The sequence below is a fragment of the Berghia stephanieae genome, chromosome 3 (genome assembly GCF_034508935.2).
Source record: "Berghia stephanieae isolate SIO BIC M18660-M18661 chromosome 3, UCSD_Bste_1.3, whole genome shotgun sequence".
Classification (NCBI taxonomy): Eukaryota; Metazoa; Mollusca; class Gastropoda; order Nudibranchia; family Aeolidiidae; genus Berghia; species Berghia stephanieae.
In genome coordinates this window covers 102,917,006-102,937,610 of record NC_088362.1, presented here as the reverse complement: position 1 = coordinate 102,937,610, position 20,605 = coordinate 102,917,006, and the positions used below count along the sequence as shown (strand labels likewise).

Here is a 20,605-nt window from a genome sequence, read left to right as displayed (position 1 = left end):
GTTGTTGTTTATTGGTTGTTGTTGTTGTTGTTTGTTGGTTGTTGTTGTTATTGGTTGTTGTTGTTGTTGTTGTTGTTGTTATTGGTTGTTTATTTGTTTGTTTGTCTGTTTGTTTGTTTTGGTGGTGGTGGTTGGTGGAGTTCTTGATCATCATCATCATCATCATCATCATCATCATCATCATCGTCATCATCATTTATTATTTGCTATGATCATTTTAACTATTACCAATAAATGTCATTCACACAATCATGTTTTTTCAGACCGAGTATGATGACGAACAGGTCAACCCCCATAATGAACCAGAAAAGAATGACCAACCTGACCCATTTGACCTCCCTGACGACTTGAATTTGGACGACCAGGAGAAAGGTGAAGGATAAAACATGATGAGATGAATTTTGTTTATCTGTTGTGGAAATTACACTCTGTAATAATTAATAATAGTAAAGTGAACTTTTATGGCATAATGACCTCTTTATGTGGTCAAAGTACTTTAAAAGGGATCACAAGCCAACAGAAACATTTAACTTTTAGGACAGGACGTGATGCTTGTCAAGTGCTATTGCAGTGGAAAAAGCCTCTGTTATTTGATTACAAGATTAAATCAAACAAATGTATACAAATACACAAAAATTCATCTCTTCCCACAAAACATGCACTTTTGTATTGGTTTACCAATAACTATAATATCCGTGGTACGTGATGACAGGAAATAATAGTTTGCATTTTCTTAAAACTTACTCATGAATTGGTACAACATCTTACCGTGTGTTGTGGTTTTATAATAAAATTTATTATCATTGCCAGAGTTATACAAAAGCAAAGGGGGAAGAGAAATAATAACACAACATTTTAGAAAATCAATTAATTTGTTTTAAATCACATTAAACATTTCTGGCAAAAGTTGTTCCTCATTTTCTTGCTTATAGTCCAAAAATCAGGATAAAAATGAAAATGATTGAAAGTGTTATGAAAGGAAAATTAATGGAGATTTTTTAATTCATTTTTTCAGGGAAAGAAGGGGGAGATGAGCAAGAAATGGATGAAGACAAAGAGGAAGAAGGGGGAGATAATGCAGCTGACGATATTGAAGATGGTGGTGATGACGATAAGGGTGATGAAAAGGATGATGATATTCCTCAATTGGAAGCTGGCAATGAGGAGGAGGAGGAGGAATCTGTAGGAAGAGAGGAGGTAAGTAAACAGGACTCTAATTGGATTCAATAGTCTGATGTCATGTTGCCCAGCAACAGCGGCCATCGCGGTTCTAAACAAAGAAAATCGGTACTTTTTATTCTTCATGCTGGCTAAGAATGTGTAAAAGTCAAAACATGATAAGATATATGTTTTTTTTTTCTCCTCTGGTTACGCTTTTATGCTCGTCGGAGAAATATTTCATAAGGGCGTCCGCCATTGTTCCCATAGTTTAGAACCAGTTGCTAAGTTACAATGCGTCATTACGAGGGAAGTGGCGTCACGACTGTTGAAGGCTATTACTTGTGTAAGGTTTGCATTTTTGTACTTAGATTTGATACGAATCTGGAAAGAAGTTAATTCCAAAGGAATCTTGTATTTATACCAATGAATTTAACCACAGCATAAACTGTTCATTCTAGGTGGGGTTCCTGACTTCCCATAATGAGCAGGGGTACATACTGTGTCTTCTATCCCCTTATATCTGTTTTCCAACATGCTTTCCTTCTCTGTCTTGGAATGAGATTACTTGGTTTTGTCCTGGCCCTGGCCGGAGTCCTAGCTGGAAGGGAAACAGTCAAATGCATAGTTATTGTTTTGGGAGATGATATTTTTTTCCTTGTAAATCATCTCTCTGTTATGTATTATTATTTTTGTTGTTTTGAAGGTATAATGTAAGCATTTGAGTGTATTCCTCTTTGTTGGATTTTGTGCTTGTGTCATGATGAGACTTATAGGTGATCTCAAACTAAGTACATTGGTGGTATGCTCTTGGAATCTACATCTGATCCCTATTTGTTCCCAGTTCCCCTATGTCTTACTTTTTCTTTGGTACTTGAATTTTAATTCTTTTTACTATCCCATTTTCTTCCTTTTTACTGGTGCTGATATAACCTAAATGTGTTGCAAGTGTCGTAAAACCCTTAAAAACACACACAAAAAACTGTTCATTGGAACAATGGAGCAGGAGATGAATATCCAAAACTCTCTACGTCTCCTGCTTGCAAGACCCTCAGCCATTTCAGGCTGTTTGTCGTATACGGGCAGTGATAGTTCAACATATTATACAACTCATAGAAAATGTCAGTATTTGTCACGTAAAATCACTGTCTTTTATTTATTTTTTTTTGTTGTTGTTGTTCTTTTCTTCAGATTAAAAAAAAACAACATTTATTCTTCTCAATAAAGCTTAATAATTAAACAAAACTTCTATATACTTAAAATCAAATTTCAGCTGCAGTTTCACCTTGACCCAACATCAGATTGAGGGGTAAAGTCGTATTTTTACTCTGATTCTTTTCCTGTTCTTATATATATATTTTTTTTTTTTAATTTTCTATGACAGGAACGACAAGGAAAGCCAGAGGATGACGTAGAGGATGAGGAGGATGGTGAGGAGGAGGAGGAGGAAAAGATGGAAGATAACAATAACCTAAAAGCAGACAAAGCTTTAGAAGAAAAACAGAAGGAGGAGGAAATGGAGGCAGATTCTAGTCCTGTAAGATTGATCTTTTTTTTTTTGTGTGTTATATTTCTTTTTTTTAAATGCTGGGCTTTGTAATTAAAGCCTTAGCATATAAGCATATTAAACACAACCATAACTTTGCTTCATTGTTTACTGAGTAGTTTTGAATTAAAATTAAAATTAAATTGAGCTTTTATATAGCGCAATATCCACTAAACGTGCTCAAATAGCTTTACAAGGGGTCCCTGGTGTCAACAGCAACATTTAACATGTAGGACAGGACATAACGCCTGTTAGGCGATATTACAATTATTCGGACAGGTACTCATTTTACACCTGAGTACGGTGAGAGAATGTGAGTAAAGAGCCTTTTCCAAGGACTCAACTATGCGCCGAGCGCGTGGCTCAAACCCAGGACCTTCCGATCCGAAAGCGAGTGTCAAACCACTGGACCGTATAGCCGCACAGAATTTGTTATCTCCCCTGCAGTCATCCTTGTGCATGTTTGTCAGGTTTTCTACAAACTGAGCTCTCAGGGTTTCACCAAGACATTGTAGTTTTTCTCAATATCCTGTTGTTTTGAAGACAAAGTGCACATGCAAAATATGAAAGAAACGTTTTTGTTTTGTTTTGGAAGGAAGGTAGGGGTGGGGGATTTGTATTTCCTTTTTTGTTTATTTATATATTTACTTACAGTAAAAACTGGTTAAACCGAAATCAAAGGACTTGGTATTCTATTTCAGTTTAGGCATACCTTAATACTTTATCATGATTTTCCAGGGGTTTTATTATTCCACTGCTATCAAGTGAGTGGGGGACTAGAGAGGCCACAGAGACGAATAAGGCGTGGATTAGTGTGGGCAGCCCAGGGGGGGGGATTGGTGGTGGAGTGGAGAGGGTTTCAGTGTGTGAGGAATGTTGGATGGATACAACAGAGCACATTGGTAACAGTTGTAAGGGGAATTTTGTTTGGTTATCGAAATCACATCTTAGGTTATGCAGATATTCAGCAATTTCTTTCCGGTTAAAAGATAGTTTGAGCATGGTGGCTTTCGGTTTATCAATACTTGATTAACAGAAATAAATAGGAAAAAATAACAACATTTTGAATTCATTGCAGTTCAGCAGTCTTTTCTGTTTAGACAATTTTGGTTCAACCGGTTTTTACTGTATTTATTTAATTATCTATTTATCTGTTTATTTATCATTCATTCATTCATTATTTTTTCCACTTTGTGTTATTGATTTATCAAAAAGGAAGAGGAAAAGCCCTCGTCAGAGTTGAAGAGAGACAAAAAAGAGGAAAAACCTTCAGAGGACAAAGCAGAGACGGCAGAGGAAGCCGGCCCGACCAATAATGAGACAGAAGCGGAGGAATGCAATGCCCAAGGTGAACAAGTGGAGGAAGCTGTACAAGACGAGGAACAGGAAGAGGTTCGAGTATAAATCAGTGTTGGACGTTAAATTTATTGAATTACAGATATTGATTTAGAAAGTAATATAATTGGTGAAGTCACTGTGTTTAAATGAAAAGAAATTGGTTTAATTTATCAAAAGAGAATTCAATGTGATCTGGATATGAAATATTAGAAGCTAAATTTGGTTTCTATTTTTCAAAACAACACAAATATATTCAAAAGAAAACAAAGAAAACAAGTGTCAATTTTCATAATACAAAAAAAAAAAAAATCCTTCAGAGTAATAAGACCCCATGGAATTGGAGTTTATCCTGACAGTAGCAATTGCTTGTTACCTTTTGGAAAGGACGTCAGTCAAGGTACTTTACAGCAGATTTAACAGACCCAGATACCCAATTACTACTGAGTAGACACGGGGGTCAGAGATAAATCTGAACTGCCGCTTGGATCAATACTTATCCCCTTGTGTGTGAAGCGTGTCCTCTATCATCCAAGCTATTGGGATCCCCTCAATACAAAACAATAAAACAAAACATGGAATGAATTGAAGATTCAGATTTTTATTTTATCAAATTACAGAACTATTACACAAAGAAACAGGGGATACTTTTTCCTTCTTTATCAATTTGCTCCTGTTTCATGTTAAAAATACAATATTTTGTTGAAGGAAAAACCAGAAACATGAATTTTCAATTTTCAATTATTTTTTTGTTAATGTCGTATTAAAACTTAACATATACATATTCTTTATTTTCATTTTCTTCTTTAAAAAAAAAACAAATTAAGGTTGTGTTTTTGTTTTTTATGTTGTTTTCAACCATGACTGATTTTTATCCATTCCAGAGAGATGCTGCTGGATTGTCCTCGGCAGAAAAACAAGAAGGTCACAGGGGTGACAAGTCTCAGAAAATGGCGGATGATATGGAACAGTTGCAAGACAAACAGGTCAGGAGGGGTTGGGGTTAGGACTGTTTGTTGTATCATTAAGATGTTTTAATTGTTAATGATATAGACAAACAGGTCAGGAGGGGTTGGGGTTAGGACTGTTTGTTGTATCATTAAGATGTTTTAATTGTTAATGATATAGACAATCTACCGGATTTTGTTGTCGTTTCACGTCTTGGATAATGGATAATGCATCTTACTTATAATTATTTCAGAGTGCTCTGCAATCTTGTTCTATATCTAGGGGTTTGCCATTTCTATTAAGGATTTGGCTGCCATCTGGGTGGGGATCCTGACCTCCCATAGCGGGCAGGGAGGTACATACTGTGTCTTCTATTCCCTTATATCTGTTATCCAACATGCTTTCTGTCTTTGTCTTGGAATGAGATTACTTGGTTTTTTCCGGGCCCTCGTCGGAGTCCTGGCTGAGGGGGAAACAGTCAAATGCATAGTTATTGTTTGGGAGATGATATTTTTTTCCTTGTAAATCATCTCTCTGTTATGTATTATTGTTTTTATTTTGAATGTATAATGTAAGCATTTGAGTGTGTTCCTCTTTGTTGGATTTTGTGCTTGTGTCTGGATGAAACTTGTAGGTGATTTCAAACTAAGTACATTGGTGGTATGCTCTTGGAATCTACATCTGATCCCTATTTGTTCTCAATTCCCCTTTGTCTTACTTTTTCTTGGGTGCTTTAATTGTAATTCTAGAACTTTTTACTATCCCATTTTCTTCCTTTTTACTGGCGCTGATATAACCTAAATGTGTTGCAAGCGCTGTATATCCCTTGAAAACAAACAAAAACATTGGCTGCCATTCCAGTCTTATTGACCATTGAATGTGATTTTTCCATTTATAGTGATGGTTTTTTTTCTTCTCAAGACATATTTTTCTACTCAATAATTTCCTCAATTCTGGCATACTTTCACAGAACTTTATTTTTTTAAAATTTGGCCAGAAAAATTCTACCTCAAATATTGATTGATTATGGCCGGGATTTGTTGTTTTTTTAAACTTGAATCTGAGTTGTTGTTTTTTTATGTCTGGGTTTGAGTCGATTTGACAAATTATTGGGAGTTATCTTTATTGATTCATATTTAAATAACGGTTTTCTGGCAGAATATTTTTTTTCAATGCAATTTGTTTTTGTACTGTGGAATGATATAAATATAAATGCCATTCATATTTTATCAGAGTCAAAGAAATCCTGGAGAATCCAACAAAGACAGGTCCATGGGGTCAAAGGACAAGGAGCACCGAAAGCTGAAGGCCAAGGACACCAAAAAGGAATCTGAAGATGGAGAGAATGAGGGAGATAAAAACGATGATGATGAGGAAGCTGATGATATGGCTGATGAGTCTTTGAATAATAAAGCTCTGGAGTACGAGCACGTGAAAGATGCCAAGGAGAGTTACGATGCCCAGGCTGTCGATGTGGCCACAAAGGAACAGCTTGATGAGAAACAAGCCATACCTGACAAGGAGGATGAGGAGGGAAATGAATTGGAGGATGAGGATGTTCTCATGGAGGAAGAGGTAGAGGAAGAAGAGGTAAGGCTGATTGTAGTCCTTTTTAGAGCCATGAGCTGGAGTTTATCCTGGTTTCTATAGCGTGAAACGGACAATAACAAGTGCTTGCTATCTTTTAGATAGGATGCTAATCTATCGCAAAGTACTTTCTGCCAGATGTAACAGACCCAGCTACCCTATCACTGTTGGGTGGACATGGAGGGTCAGAAAAAAAATCTTGACTTCACCTGTGCTCGAACTCAGTCTCTTTGTGTGTGAAGCGACTGCTCAACCAACTGAGCTATGTATTGGGAACACACACCCCCCTCCCATAAGGCTGATAGGTCTGCTCGTTTTATAAAGGCTAGCACTATTCAGTATCTGATACTGAATAGTGGTTTTGCACTATTCAGTATCAGATACTGAATAGCGGTTTTCCACTATTCAGTATCTGATACTGAATAGTGGTTTTGTACTATTCAGTATCTGACACTGAATAGTGGTTTTGCACCTTAATACGGTGTTTTTTTTCCGAAACCTGACAAAGTTATGGGAAGAGGGCAGCTGTGGGAGTAAATCTGGGACTCAGAGAAGTGTACACCTGTGGGGAGTGAACCTGGGACTGGGTTTCGTCGGGCTTCGTAATAAAAAGCAATTACTTTTTTACGAAACCCGACGACACCTGGCAATATCCGGCAAAGTTATGGGAGGTATGCAGCAGCGTGTGTGTGTGTGTAAGGGGGGGGGGGGGGGCGAAAGGAGGGGATGAACCTGAGATTCAGGGTAGTGTACACCAGTGGGGAGTGAACCTGGGACTCTGGGTTTTGTAAAACAGCAATAACAAAATGGGGGAGGGTGGGGGGGGGGGGGGGGGGGGGTTACGTTTTTACGAAACCCGACAATATGCGGCAAAGTTGTGGAAAGTAGGCAAAGCGTGGGGACTGAACCTGAGACAGTGAAGTGTACACCAGTGGGGAGTGAACCTGAGACTATGGTTTTCGGCGGCCTTCAGCTAATTTCATATAAAAGCAATTATTTTTTAACAAAACCCGACGAAACCTGGCAATATCCGACAAAGTTATGGGTAGTAGGCAACAGTGGGGAGTGAACCTGAGATCCATGGAAATGTACACCAGTGGGGAGTGAACCTGGGTCTGGGTTTCGGCGGGTTCTGTAAAAAAAAAGCAATTACTTTTTGTTTACGAAATGCGCCAAATCCCAACAGAATGGGGCAAAGTTATGGAAAGTAGGCAAATAATGGGGAGTGAACCTGAGACTAAGGGAAGTGTACACAGTGGGGAGTGAACCTGAGACTATGGTTTTCGGCGGGTTTCAGCGAGTTTCACATAAAAGCAATTACTTTTTTACGAAACCCGGCAATATCCGACAAAGTTGTGGGAAGTAGGCAACAGTGGGGAGTGAACCTGAGACTCAGGGAAGTGTACACCAGTGGGGAGTGAACCTGAGACTATGGTTTTTGGCGGGTTTCAGCTAGTTTCACATAAAAGCAATTACCTTTTTACGAAACCTGGCAATATCCGACAAAGTTATGGGAAGTAGGCAACAGTGGGGAGGGAACTTGAGATTCATGGAAGTGTACACCAGTGGGGAGTGAACCTGGGTCTGGGTTACGGCGGGTTTTGTAAAAAAAAAAGCATTTACTTTTTGTTTAGGAAATGCCAACAAAATGGGGCAAAGTTATGGAAAGTAGGCAAATAATGGGGAGTGAACCTGAGACTAAGGGAAGTGTACACCAGTAGGGAGTGAACCTGAGACTATGGTTTTCGGCGGGTTTCAGTACGATTCACATAAAAGCAATTACTTTTTTATGAATCCCGGCAATATCCGACAAAGTTATGGGAAGTAGGCAACAGTGGGGAGTGAACCTGAGATTCATGGAAGTGTACACCAGTGGGGAGTGAACCTGAGACTATGGTTTTTGGCGGGTTTCAGCTAGTTTCACATAAAGCAATTACCTTTTTACGAAACCTGGCAATATCCGACAAAGTTATGGGAAGTAGGCAACAGTGGGGAGGGAACTTGAGATTCATGGAAGTGTACACCACATGGGGAGTGAACCTGGGTCTGGGTTTCGGCGGGTTTTGTAAAAAAAAAAGCAATTACTTTTTGTTTACGAAATGCCATCAAAATGGGGCAAAGTTATGGAAAGTAGGCAAATAATGGGGAGTGAACCTGAGACTAAGGGAAGTGTACACCAGTGGGGAGTGAACCTGAGACTATGGTTTTCGGCAGGTTTCAGCGAGTTTCACATAAAAGCAATTACCTTTTTACGAAACCTGGCAATATCCGACAAAGTTATGGGAAGTAAGCAACATTGGGGGTTAACTTGAGATTCATGGAAGTGTACACCAGTAGGGAGTGAACCTGGGACTCTGGTTTTCGGCGGGTTTCAGCGAGTTTCATATAAAAGCAATTACTTTTTTACGAAACCCGACGAAACTGGCAATATCCGACAAACTTATTGAAGTAGGCAACAGTGGGGGGTGATCCTGAGATTCAGGGAAGTGTACACTTGTGGGGAGTGAACCTGGGACTCTGGTTTTTGTAAAAAAGCAATACCAAGGGGAGGGGGAATTACTTTTTTACGAAACTCGCCAAAACCCGACAAAGTTATGGGAAGCAGGCAGCAGTGGGGAGTGAATCTGGGATTCGGACACCAATGGGGATTGAACCTGGGACTGCGAGAGGCTGATACCAGTGGACAGTGAGCTCAGAATGTACTTTTATTTCGAAACCTACCGAAATTGTCAAAAGTTATGGGAAGTGGGCACCATTGGGCAATGAACCGGGACTCAGGGAAGTGCACACCGGTTGGGAGTGAACCTGGGACTGTGAGAAGAGGATATCAGTGGAAATGAACCTGGGACTATGGAAGATGGATGCCAGTGGGAAATGAAGCCGGACTATGGGAGTTGGGTACCAGACAAGAATGAAGCAATTCCTTTTTTACAAAACCCGCCAAAACCCGTCGAAAAACCATAGACTTAGGTTTACTCCCCAATAGTGTACAGTTCCCTGAGTCTCGGGTTTACTCCCCCACTGTTGCCTACTTTCTTTCCATAACTTTGTCGGATATTGTCGGGTTTCGTAAAAAAAGTAATTGCTTTTTTTTACGAAACCCAGTCCCAGGTTCACTCCCCACTGCTGCCTACTTCCCATAACTTTGTCGGGTTTCGGCGTGTTTCGTAAAAAAAGAAACACCCCTAAAAATACCACGTGTATTCTGTAAATAGATGTCAATTGTAGTCTAATACTCAGTATTTATTTAAATTATTATTATTATTATTATTATTATTATTATTATTATTATTATTATTATTATTATTATTATTATTATTATTATTTATTATTATTATTATTATTATTATTATTATTATTATTATTATTATTATTATTATTATTATTATTATTATTATTATTATCATTACACGTAAATTTTAATATAGTACGGCAATTAATTCACGGAAGTACATCGCTCAATTAAAAAGGCAGAAAGTCTGTTCACATATTTATAATGAATCGGGTTTGTCTTAGATGACAAAACAAAAAAAACAAACAAACAAACAACGACAACAACAACAACAAGAAATGAGACAAACAGAAAAAAGCAAGATTTTAAAAAGTAATAAACAATAGAAGAGCACATCAATGAAAAACAACAACGAGATTATAACACATAAAAGATATTCGTAATAAATCGATAACTGATTAAATTACTCCAACTACTTGATAAAAAAAAATTAATCATAATCATAATAATGATGATGACGACGATTACAACAACAAAAATAATAATAATAATAGTATGTAAGTAGAAATAATAATAATAATAATAATAATAATAATAATAATAATAATAATAATAATAATAATAATAATAATAATAATAACAATAATAATAAAAATAAAAGAACACCCAGCAGGGATAACTTTTTTTTTTTTCCCCAATATTTTTATAATTCCTTCTGTCTATTAAAACTTTTGTTTTAATAATTTTAGCACGTGTTCAATCTGGAAGTCGGTCAGCAGTTTATTTACATTCAACCGAGATTGTCGCACTTTTCACTCTCTCTATAAAAAAGAGTTCCTTGCGGATACTGAATAGTGGAAAAACACTATTCAGTATCTGATACTGAATAACCACTTCCTTTTATAAATGTATTGTATTTTGGTTAATTGGTACTGTGAACGTGAGTGATGACTTTGTAATATAAAGGTGAGATTTACAAACAAATGATGATGGTAAAATCATTTGCTTTATTCAAATGTTTAAATCATATTTTAACAAGAAACTAATTTATCTCCTTGGAATCATTCATAAACAAAGTCCCATAGGTTATTCAATGATGAAAGATAACTTGAATTCAATGGATTTCTCTATACTGACCACTTTAATGATAAGTGTTTATTTTGTAACTAATGTAAATGTTGCTGCTCGAAGCTCGAAGAAATAAACAACAATATGAAATTGAATGTAAGCTTCAATTTTATTACAAAAGCAGATCAAATGAACGTTTCGGGTTTCCCCTTTATCAACAAATGTTTTGTTTATTTATCTTGACAACGCCACTACCACATTATCTCATTCATCTGTAGTGTTTCATTCATCCTGTTATGTTGATAAAGAAGAAACCCGAAACATTCATTTGATCTGTTTTTGTAATAAAATTGAAGCTTACATTCAATTTCACATTGTTATTTATTTTGTAACTAAGCATTTTGGATACACAGATTTGAAGTGACTTTTTAATAATCGTTCCAGATTTGTGATTCATTTTTATGATTGAAGGGACAAAATATTGGTTAGTTTATTCTCCTGTCAAAATATATAATAAGCAATGATTTCCTTTGTAATGCTATGAAGTCAGTGTGAAAATGATAATATCACCAGGCTTATAGCCTAAGATGAAACTCACCAGCAATAATGATTTTTGTAACCAAAATAACAAAAGGTATTGATAAAAGTAATTTGCAACTCATGCTAGAGCAAAATTCAAGCAACTGCTTTTGGTCACTATACTATACTCATATTAAATCCTAGTTTTAAAAAAATTAAAACTTGGGCAGCTCCATTAAGCATTTTAAATGGATAGTGGGGGCCATACAAATGTTCTCATTCGTGACCCTTCGTCTCAAAACGGTATTAAGTCGGGATAGTTAAGATGTTGAAAATTGAATTTATAGCCAGAAATATCAGACTTGTGTTGAGTTTGTATGTTTTATTGAGGAGAATGGATACCATATTTTAGGGTGCTAATGCCAACCATTTATAGTTTTGACCAGTTTAACATTTAATTCGGCTTTTAAGCATATGGTTCGCTCCGACTTAATACCGTTTTGAGACGATGGGTCACATTTTGTCACATTACGTCACATCATTTCTTGACCATTTCAGGAGGAGTCAAAAGCTCCAGAGAAACGACCCAGTAAATCAAAGTCAGTCGCTGAGAAGGAGGGGGATAACGGGGAGGAGGCAATGGAGGAGGAGGATGAGGATGGGGAGGAGAGTGGCAAGAATAGACCCAAGGTGGAGGTGGAGGGGGAGAGGATCTTGACAATGACAGTGCAGGGAGCTCCACATTCCACAGTGCACACCGTCTTGGAGAATCTCAAAACTGACGATGAGGTAAGAATTGTTTATTATAATTCAATAGGATTCAATAGTCTGATGTCACGCCTCCCGGCAACGGTGGCCATCTTGGTTCTAAACAAAGAAAATCATTACTTTTTATTCTTCATGCTGGCTAGAACTTTTCATTTGCCTTGTGATCAGAATGTGTAAAAGTCAAAACATTATCAAATTTATGGGGTTTTTTCCTCTGGAAACGCTTTTATGCTTGCCGGAGAAATATTTCATACGGGCAACCGTCATTGTTCTGATAGTTTAGAGCTAGTGTTACTAAGTTACCATGCGTCATGAGGAAGGAAGTGACGTTACGACTGTTGAAGAGTATTGAAGGGTGGTTTTCACTGTTTTTTCAGCATTTTCAGACATCAACGATTATTTGCTCTAGAGTCTTACCTTTTGGTCTATAATTTTATTGTGTGTAAAACTTCTAATTAAAATTAATTTAATGAAGATCTTGAACCAATGGAAACTTGAAATAAAGTTTACGTTTCAATCCAGCTTGTATATGGGGGAAAAAATTGACTCATCAAGCTTTAACAAACTACTCTACACTTTTAATCTTGTGATCTGGAATTATATAGATTCGTATTTTTGTTATATGTGGCCCTCCACATCAATTTGGGACCATCTAAGAGTGGATCATACACTAAAAATCGAATTTAACGCGAGTTTAATGGATAGGATTGAGGATAATGAATGTAGGTCCTTTATGAAAGAAAAAACAAAAACAAATGAATAATTAAAAAATAAAATTAGATAACCCTTCTTTTTTAATATTTACATTACCAAATAGCGACATTATTATTTGTTTTATTTAAAAAAAAAAAAGGGGGGGGGGGGGTCACATAAAAGGATACATTTATATTTGAAAAAGGTTTGAGCTTAAAACATTCCTTTCCATGTATTTTGTCATCAACGCTATTTTGTAACTTTATCAAAATAAAAGATTTTCAAGGCATCCATCTTAAGTTTTTTTTTTAAATCTTTTCATTCTCATAAGTTGCTATTTTGTTATTTGTTTGATTTTTCCACAGCCCCTGGACATGGACGTGGAGACTTTGAGGTCAGAGCTGGAGGGATGTGTTCGAGTCTGGTCTCACCCTGAAGACAATGCAATGGTCAGATATTTTTATTGTATTTTAAATTTATTTTTATAATTATATTTTATAATTAATTTTTCTTTCTTTCTTTATCTATTTATTTATTACTGATTAATTAATTAATTTATTTATTTGATTCATCCTTATCCACATTCTTTATAACCCCAATGATCTGTTACCAAAAAAAAAAAGGTTTCATGTATTTTTTATTTAAATAGTTTGCCAAATTTCATAAATTCTGTTTAGGAAGAGCAGCCTTTTTTTCTTTTTCGTAAAATTTTAATTACTTATCATTCATAATCTCCTCAGGCAATGGCAGCCTCTGAAGCCTGGCAGAAATATTTAACCATCACCAGCTCTCTGTCCCAGGAATTATGTGAGCAGCTGAGACTTCTTCTCGAACCTTCCTTGGCTACCAAACTGAAGTATGAGACAAAATATGAAAATTGAGCAAATAATTATTTTAGATTTAGATCTACCGATCAAATTTTATTTCAGTCCTGAATGAAATCTAGAATATTTTAAAAGATTTGGTGCGGAAATCTTTTTATGAATTAGAACCAAATATGAAGTATAAAAAACATTCCACATGTTAATAATATAGTACAACCAACACTTTATTCAATGTAATGTGAAGTTACTCTAAGCTCAACTATTTCCTCTCCATCAGTCCACTTAAGTAGCCGATTCACATGGACAAGTTTTCTATACACAGGTGTATTCATTTTAACAATGCCACTACCACATCATCTCATTCGTCTGTAGTGTTTCATTCATCTTGTTTTGTTGATAAAGGGGAAACCCCTAAACGTCCATTTTATCTGTTTTTATATATGAAATTGAAGCTTACATTCAATTTCACATTGTTATTTATTTCTTCGAGCAGCATTTACATTATATACACAGGTGACATGATGGAGAAACGAAAACTTTCTGGTCTTAGAAAATAGGTTAAAGATAATTATTTATAAAGGTTGTGTTGTGAAGAAAGATATAGAAATTCTTTCTTAAAATGCAAACTTTTTGAAGAAACTCTGCCTTACTAAGAAATATTAAATAGTAGACATAAATAATTGAAATTTGGACCATACCGTTAAGAATGCTTTTGAGTAATCAAAAAAACAAATAGGAACAGCTGGGTGACAAAGAAAGAGAAGAGTAATATTAGTTTTCTGAGGTTATCTGATCAGAGAGATGAATGGCATCCCATGATCACCGATGTCTGGCACAGACTTGGTATTTGAAGAAGAAGAAGAAGAAGAAGAAGAAGAACGGTTAAGGTGGCAGCGTGGCTCAGTGGTGCAGTCTTTGCTTCCTACCCGAAATGTACCGAGTTCAATCACCCGCCGCTATGTTGTGTGGCCTTGAGCAAGTCACCTCGCCCTAGCTCACTTTGCGGCGCTGCTAGCTGCGGCTGACGCCTGGGTTATTCCAGTCTTCCCTTGGAATAGACCCTAAAGACAAATTTCCCCTTGGGGATGAATAAAGGGAATTTTATTATTTATTTTTATTTATAAGATCATTCTGCTGACCAATGAGAGAACAGTTTGTGTTTCATATGACACATTGTTTTCCCTACATTATTGACTCGATTACAATTGAGTTGATTAACGGATGAAATTTACACAAATCATTTGCTTTTGTACAATGTGTGTCCAGCACCTAGGTGGAATTATTCTGAATAAACGTCATTCATCATTACTAGTTGCTATTACATGGATGTTGTAATGTAACACACTGATTTTCCAATCCAACAGAGGTGACTATCGCACTGGCAAGAGGTTAAACATGCGTAAAGTGATTCCATACATTGCATCCCAGTTCCGCAAAGACAAGATATGGCTGCGTCGAAGCAAGCCCAGTAAGAGACAGTACCAAATCATGATGGCCGTTGATGACTCGGCCAGTATGGCTGATAATCACACCAAACAGGTATGGATTGTGACACAGATTCTTGCCTTGTATTCAGTTTCATGTAACGAATAGGTAGCCACGTACTCTTCTTTTTCTCCTTCACCTTCATCGTCTCTGGCATCTCATAAAACATATAGTTTATTCATTTTAATCCCATTTCGTTGTGAGTACTTGTACTTGAGCTGATATAATCTGTCTTGGCAAGAATTTCTATCCAACTGTCTTTGTCCTTCGATGTCATTATTTCTTGCTGTAACCGAAAGAATCTTTGCTTTGATAGAAAATTAGTCCCAAGCTGTTATTTCCAAACCAGGGAAACTGTTATCAATATGTTTGTAGTAGTCATGACCAAATCTTTACCACTCTTTATTTGTTGAATTAGTATAGAAGACATGTACCCTAAAGCTTTATTATACTATTTGTTGAATAAGTTTAGAAGACACATACCCTAAAGCTTGCTTATACTATTTGTTGAATAAGTTTAGAAGACATATACCCTAAAGCTTTATTATACTATTTGTTGAATAAGTTTAGAAGACATATACCCTAAAGCTTTATTATACTATTTGTTGAATAAATTTAGAAGACATATACCCTAAAGCTTTCTTATACTATTTGTTGAATAAATTTAGAAGACATATACCCTAAAGCTTTATTATACTATTTGTTGAATAAGTTTAGAAGACATATACCCTAAAGCTTTCTTATACTATTTGTTGAATAAGTTTAGAAGACATATACCCTAAAGCTTTCTTATACTATTTGTTGAATAAGTTTAAAAGACATATACCCTAAAGCTTTCTTATACTATTTGTTGAATAAGTTTAGAAGACATATACCCTAAAGCTTTATTATACTCCTGAAGGTGTAATATTCAAGTTTCGATTGTTGTTTTATCCATCTATCTAGTTGGCGTTTGAATCCCTTGCCTTGGTATCGAATGCTTTAACCTTGCTGGAGTCTGGGGAATTGGCCATTTGTAGGTAAGCAATGGTTATCAAAACTACGTGTTTGTCTAGCATGATAGTCAACCTGAATTATTTAAAGATTTTCAAAGATTTCGAATTTTTAAACTTATTATTAAGGAATAAGTATAAAACCTCTTTAGTTTGCGTTTTTTAATAGTAGAGGCTACACGCATTGCATCGAATAAATGATTAGTTTGTATGCTCAAGCATAATTTTTAATACTTTTTATTGCCCTGTAAGATTAGTGTATATATATATATATAATATATATATATATATATATATATATATATATATATATATATATATATATATATATATATATATATATATATATATATATATATATATATATATATATATATATATATATATGTGGATTTGTTAAAAGTTGTGTTTGGTAATGGTTATCACTATGCTTGGGTGTATTGGTTTTATTTTATTATTATTATTTTTAGTTTGTTTGGGATTTATTTTTTGGCTGCCTTAACTGCCTCACTCAATGTAAGACATGTTTTGTGAAATCTCACTGCATGAAGAATTATATTTGAAATAAAGTTAATGAACATGTGTTTAGTACAATCGTTTCATTGTTTAATGTCTTCTCATAAGATGTAAACTATAGCATAAAACAATAAAAGTACAACAGGGTTTAGAATACACTTAACCAATTTACCGACTATTTTTTATCTTGCAATGAAATCTTGCTGTCCTCTTGTGTGTACAGTTTTATTTTAAATTGAATAGTTTTAATATCCTCAATATTATCACCTTTATCCTTTTATTTTCTCTTCTGCTAACAGTTTTGGTGAGGACGTTCGCCTCCTTCATCCCTTTGGTGACCCCTTCACCAACCAATCAGGAGCCACCATTCTGCAGCAACTGAAATGTGAGCAGAAACAGACCAAATATGGACAGGTCAGTAAATTGGGTGATTCCTTTTTTTTTTTAACAAAATAAAAAAAATTAAGGAAGGGGGTCATAGAGAAATGATTAATTAAAATATTTTTTTTAAAAAGAATTCTAGCATTTTGAATACTATTTTTACACCACATCATACAAAAGTAATCTCCCATTTCTAAATATTCAAACACAATATCTTTGTGTTTTTATGCAAATCAGTTAATCTACATATCCTACTCTTTTGATTCTCCCGTGACTATTCCACTTTGGATCATTTGTTCTCCATATTCAAAGAAAAATTTTGTCCCTCTTGAGGGGTGGGGATGTTGGCTTCCTGAAACTGGATTTGCCAGGCGTCTGCAGCAGCAAAAGGAAACATTGGACAGACGAAGGTCCATATTCTGTCTATCAGAAGCAACCATTCATCATTTTAGTGTGAAGCCATTAGAAGCTGCTGCCAATTTTTAAGTATCTAAGTCTTTTTAAAGTACAAAAGCCGGATCCTTTGTGAATAGGAAGTTTAAATACCACAGATTACTTTTCACCAGATCTAGTATTAAACTCATCAATCTTATCACTGCAATATTCCAATCAAACTGGGCGTGTTTACACTTTAGTTGGATACTCCTCTAATTGAAATTACTGGCCCCCACCTGAAAACAAATTTTAAGTTCCACCACCTTTGATAATTTATTTTTTCTTTTGCTGACCCACAACAGCTTCTGGACACAGCTGTAGCTCTCATGCAAGAGGCCAAGATGCGGCAACCCAGCACAGTGGGCAATGAGGAGACAGCACAGCTGTTGTTGATTCTCTCTGACGGACACGGCGTGTTCAGAGAGGGCATGGACACAGTCAAGAAGGCTGTGCAAAAGGCTCGGGCAGCAAGAATATTTTTGGTATTCCTCATTATGGACAACCCTGACATGAAGGTAAGATTTGTATAATGGTGTGGTGTTGACTTAAGAATTGGCCGAATTATAGAGTCTTTTCTTTTAGCACAGTCTAGCAGTGTTGAATATTGTCAATGACTGGGTGATTGACAAGAATTGTATTATCTGAATGGGCATTGTATCTTTCAGTAAGACATTGTACACATATTTTGATGTAAGTGGGTGCTGGGCTGTAGACATGGATGGATACAGGGAGAGTGCTTGTACAAAAAGGGCACCAAACATGTGATTTACGAAATTGAAATTCAGTTCTTCATGGTTTACAATTAAGCATGTGTATGGTGGAAAAAGGCTGTTATATAAATGGTCACATTTATTCTTTTTTTTTTTTTTTAATATCCTCTTCTCATATCAGTATTATTTATGTCATTAAATTATATTGTATTGCTTTCCTTCAATGAACAGATCCTGTCAGCTCATTGGTTGTGACAGCTATGGGTTGAAAAGGCAATTTATATTCAAGATCTTAGAATTTTCTGAACTTTGTTGAGCAAGGTTTTATTTTAAGTCTGATAAAGATTTTAAAATAAAAACTATCTTTCTTCGACAAGTTTTTTAGATGTGTTAGAATGTTACCTTTTGCAATAGTAGTAGTAGTAACGAATTTGAATTTGTTCCTTATTTTGACCGAATGTGGTAGTTATGATGAAAACAAATTGTGATGATTTTTCTACGATCTACATTATTTTAATAATAATGATCTTCATTAATAAACATTTCCAATCCTCAGGGTTCCATCTTGGATTCTAGAGTTCCCATCATAGATTCATCAGGAAAGGTAGATATTGTCATTGTGTGTGTCTTTTATGTTTTAATGTCCAGGATGGTCTCAAGCTAATTCTCTTTTTAAAGAAAAAGGAAAAAAAAAACAATTTTGTATTCAAACTGAATTCTAAAAACTGAACCAAAAGAAGAGCAGGGGCATAATAATAATATTTCATTTTACTACTAAACAATGAGGAAGTGACGAGTTAGCGAACACACACTGGTGTAAGACAAAATTCTGAATAGGTGTTTATGGCGTGCCCATCTGACCAGTAATCAGGAGATATGAGGTTCGATGCCCGGTCTAGGCAGGCTGATTTTTTGGGGGTGTTTTTGTCTTGTATTCTTCTTTCTGCTTTATCTGGCACTGTTTCATTCACATTTTTTCTGATTTTTATCAAACAATGGTGGAAAAACTTTTTGAAAACAGATTGTGGGAAAAGTTGTTTTTTTACCTCAAATATGTGAGCTACAGTCCCATGGAAAATTGAATTTAAAGTGAATTTGGTTAGAATTCCAAAATTTGATTCCCAAGTAGTTTATTGTCATTTGTTCTTTTAAATTGGGCATGCGGATTCCTACTTACTTACTTACTTATTATTACAAATTGATTGATGCTATTCAAATATAATAGATTTTATGCTTAAATTATTAATTTATTGTTTTGTTTTATTTGCATATTGTAAAGCGCCTCTGAGCACATTGTGGATCTAGGCGCTATATAAATTCATTCATTCATTCATTCATTCATTCATTCATTCATTCATTCATTCATTCATTCATTCATTCATTCATTCATTCATTCATTCATTCATACCTACGTCCTTCTTTTCTACTAAAACGTATCCCCTGACTGTAATTAAACATTCCGACTATTTTATAGATACTATTATTTTTTAGGAATGATAATTTTTTGATTTTTGTTTTTCTCCACAAATTTAGATTGGTGAGATCAAGACATACCTGGAGTTGTTCCCCTTCCCATTCTACATCATACTACGAGACATTAACACAATGCCACACATACTGAGTAATGCTCTCAGGCAATGGTTTGAACTGGTCACCGCAGGGGACAGATGATGATGATGGTGGTGATGAAGCTTGTTCTTGTAATTATTATTATTATTATTGTTATTATTATTATTATTATTATTATTATTATTATTATTATTATTATTATTATTATTATCATGATTATTATTACGATTATTATTATTTGTATATTTTGTTTTTCATTTCATTAATTTTTAAAATGCATATTATTATTACTATTTGTTGATGACGTAGATGATGGGTTTTACTATTGTGAAATACGACTTAAATCTTAGCAAATTAATGAATTATATTATTCTGTATAAATGAACAATTGTTAAAACTGATTAAATTGCAATGTCTCATACACAGAAAAATTGCTCTACAGCGTTCATTACCGCAGACAACAGATTATGATTATAATTACTGGTTAATAAATATTTCTAGTTTTCTTTATTGTTAGATTGCTCAGCTCTTAGAGTTTCATAATATCTATTTCCACAAGTTAGCAATGTATACTCTACATTATTTTGGCCAGGGAGGATTACAACCAAAATGCAACTAAGAAATAATCAATAATAACGTGAAGTTGAATGTAAGCTTCAATTTAATTACAACAACAGATCAAATGAACGTTTCTGGTTTCCGGAAACCAGAAACGTTCATTTGATCTGTTTTTGTAATTAAATTGAAGCTTACATTCAACTTCACGTTATTATTTATTTCTTCGAGCTTCGAGCAGCAACATTTACACTACTAAGAAATAAGAGGAGCAAATTCCTATA

At 35.2% G+C, this 20,605-nt stretch overlaps 1 protein-coding gene across 1 annotated transcript in view; it reads left to right on the top strand.

Annotated features, from left to right (window-relative positions):
- Positions 1–19,994, top strand: part of LOC144969409 (midasin-like) — a 173,158-nt gene extending 153,164 nt beyond the window's left edge. Inside the window, exons 92-106 of the mRNA XM_078908521.1 lie at positions 264–372; positions 1,016–1,197; positions 2,543–2,695; positions 3,920–4,096; positions 4,924–5,025; positions 6,221–6,577; positions 11,952–12,182; positions 13,220–13,303; positions 13,595–13,710; positions 15,043–15,217; positions 16,109–16,182; positions 16,971–17,085; positions 17,790–18,002; positions 18,754–18,801; positions 19,731–19,994. Coding sequence (XP_078764647.1) covers positions 264–372; positions 1,016–1,197; positions 2,543–2,695; positions 3,920–4,096; positions 4,924–5,025; positions 6,221–6,577; positions 11,952–12,182; positions 13,220–13,303; positions 13,595–13,710; positions 15,043–15,217; positions 16,109–16,182; positions 16,971–17,085; positions 17,790–18,002; positions 18,754–18,801; positions 19,731–19,868 — 2,274 coding nt within the window. The 3' untranslated portion in view covers positions 19,869–19,994. The remainder of the gene's footprint in view (positions 1–263; positions 373–1,015; positions 1,198–2,542; positions 2,696–3,919; positions 4,097–4,923; positions 5,026–6,220; positions 6,578–11,951; positions 12,183–13,219; positions 13,304–13,594; positions 13,711–15,042; positions 15,218–16,108; positions 16,183–16,970; positions 17,086–17,789; positions 18,003–18,753; positions 18,802–19,730) is intronic.
- Positions 19,995–20,605: the final 611 nt, after the last annotated feature.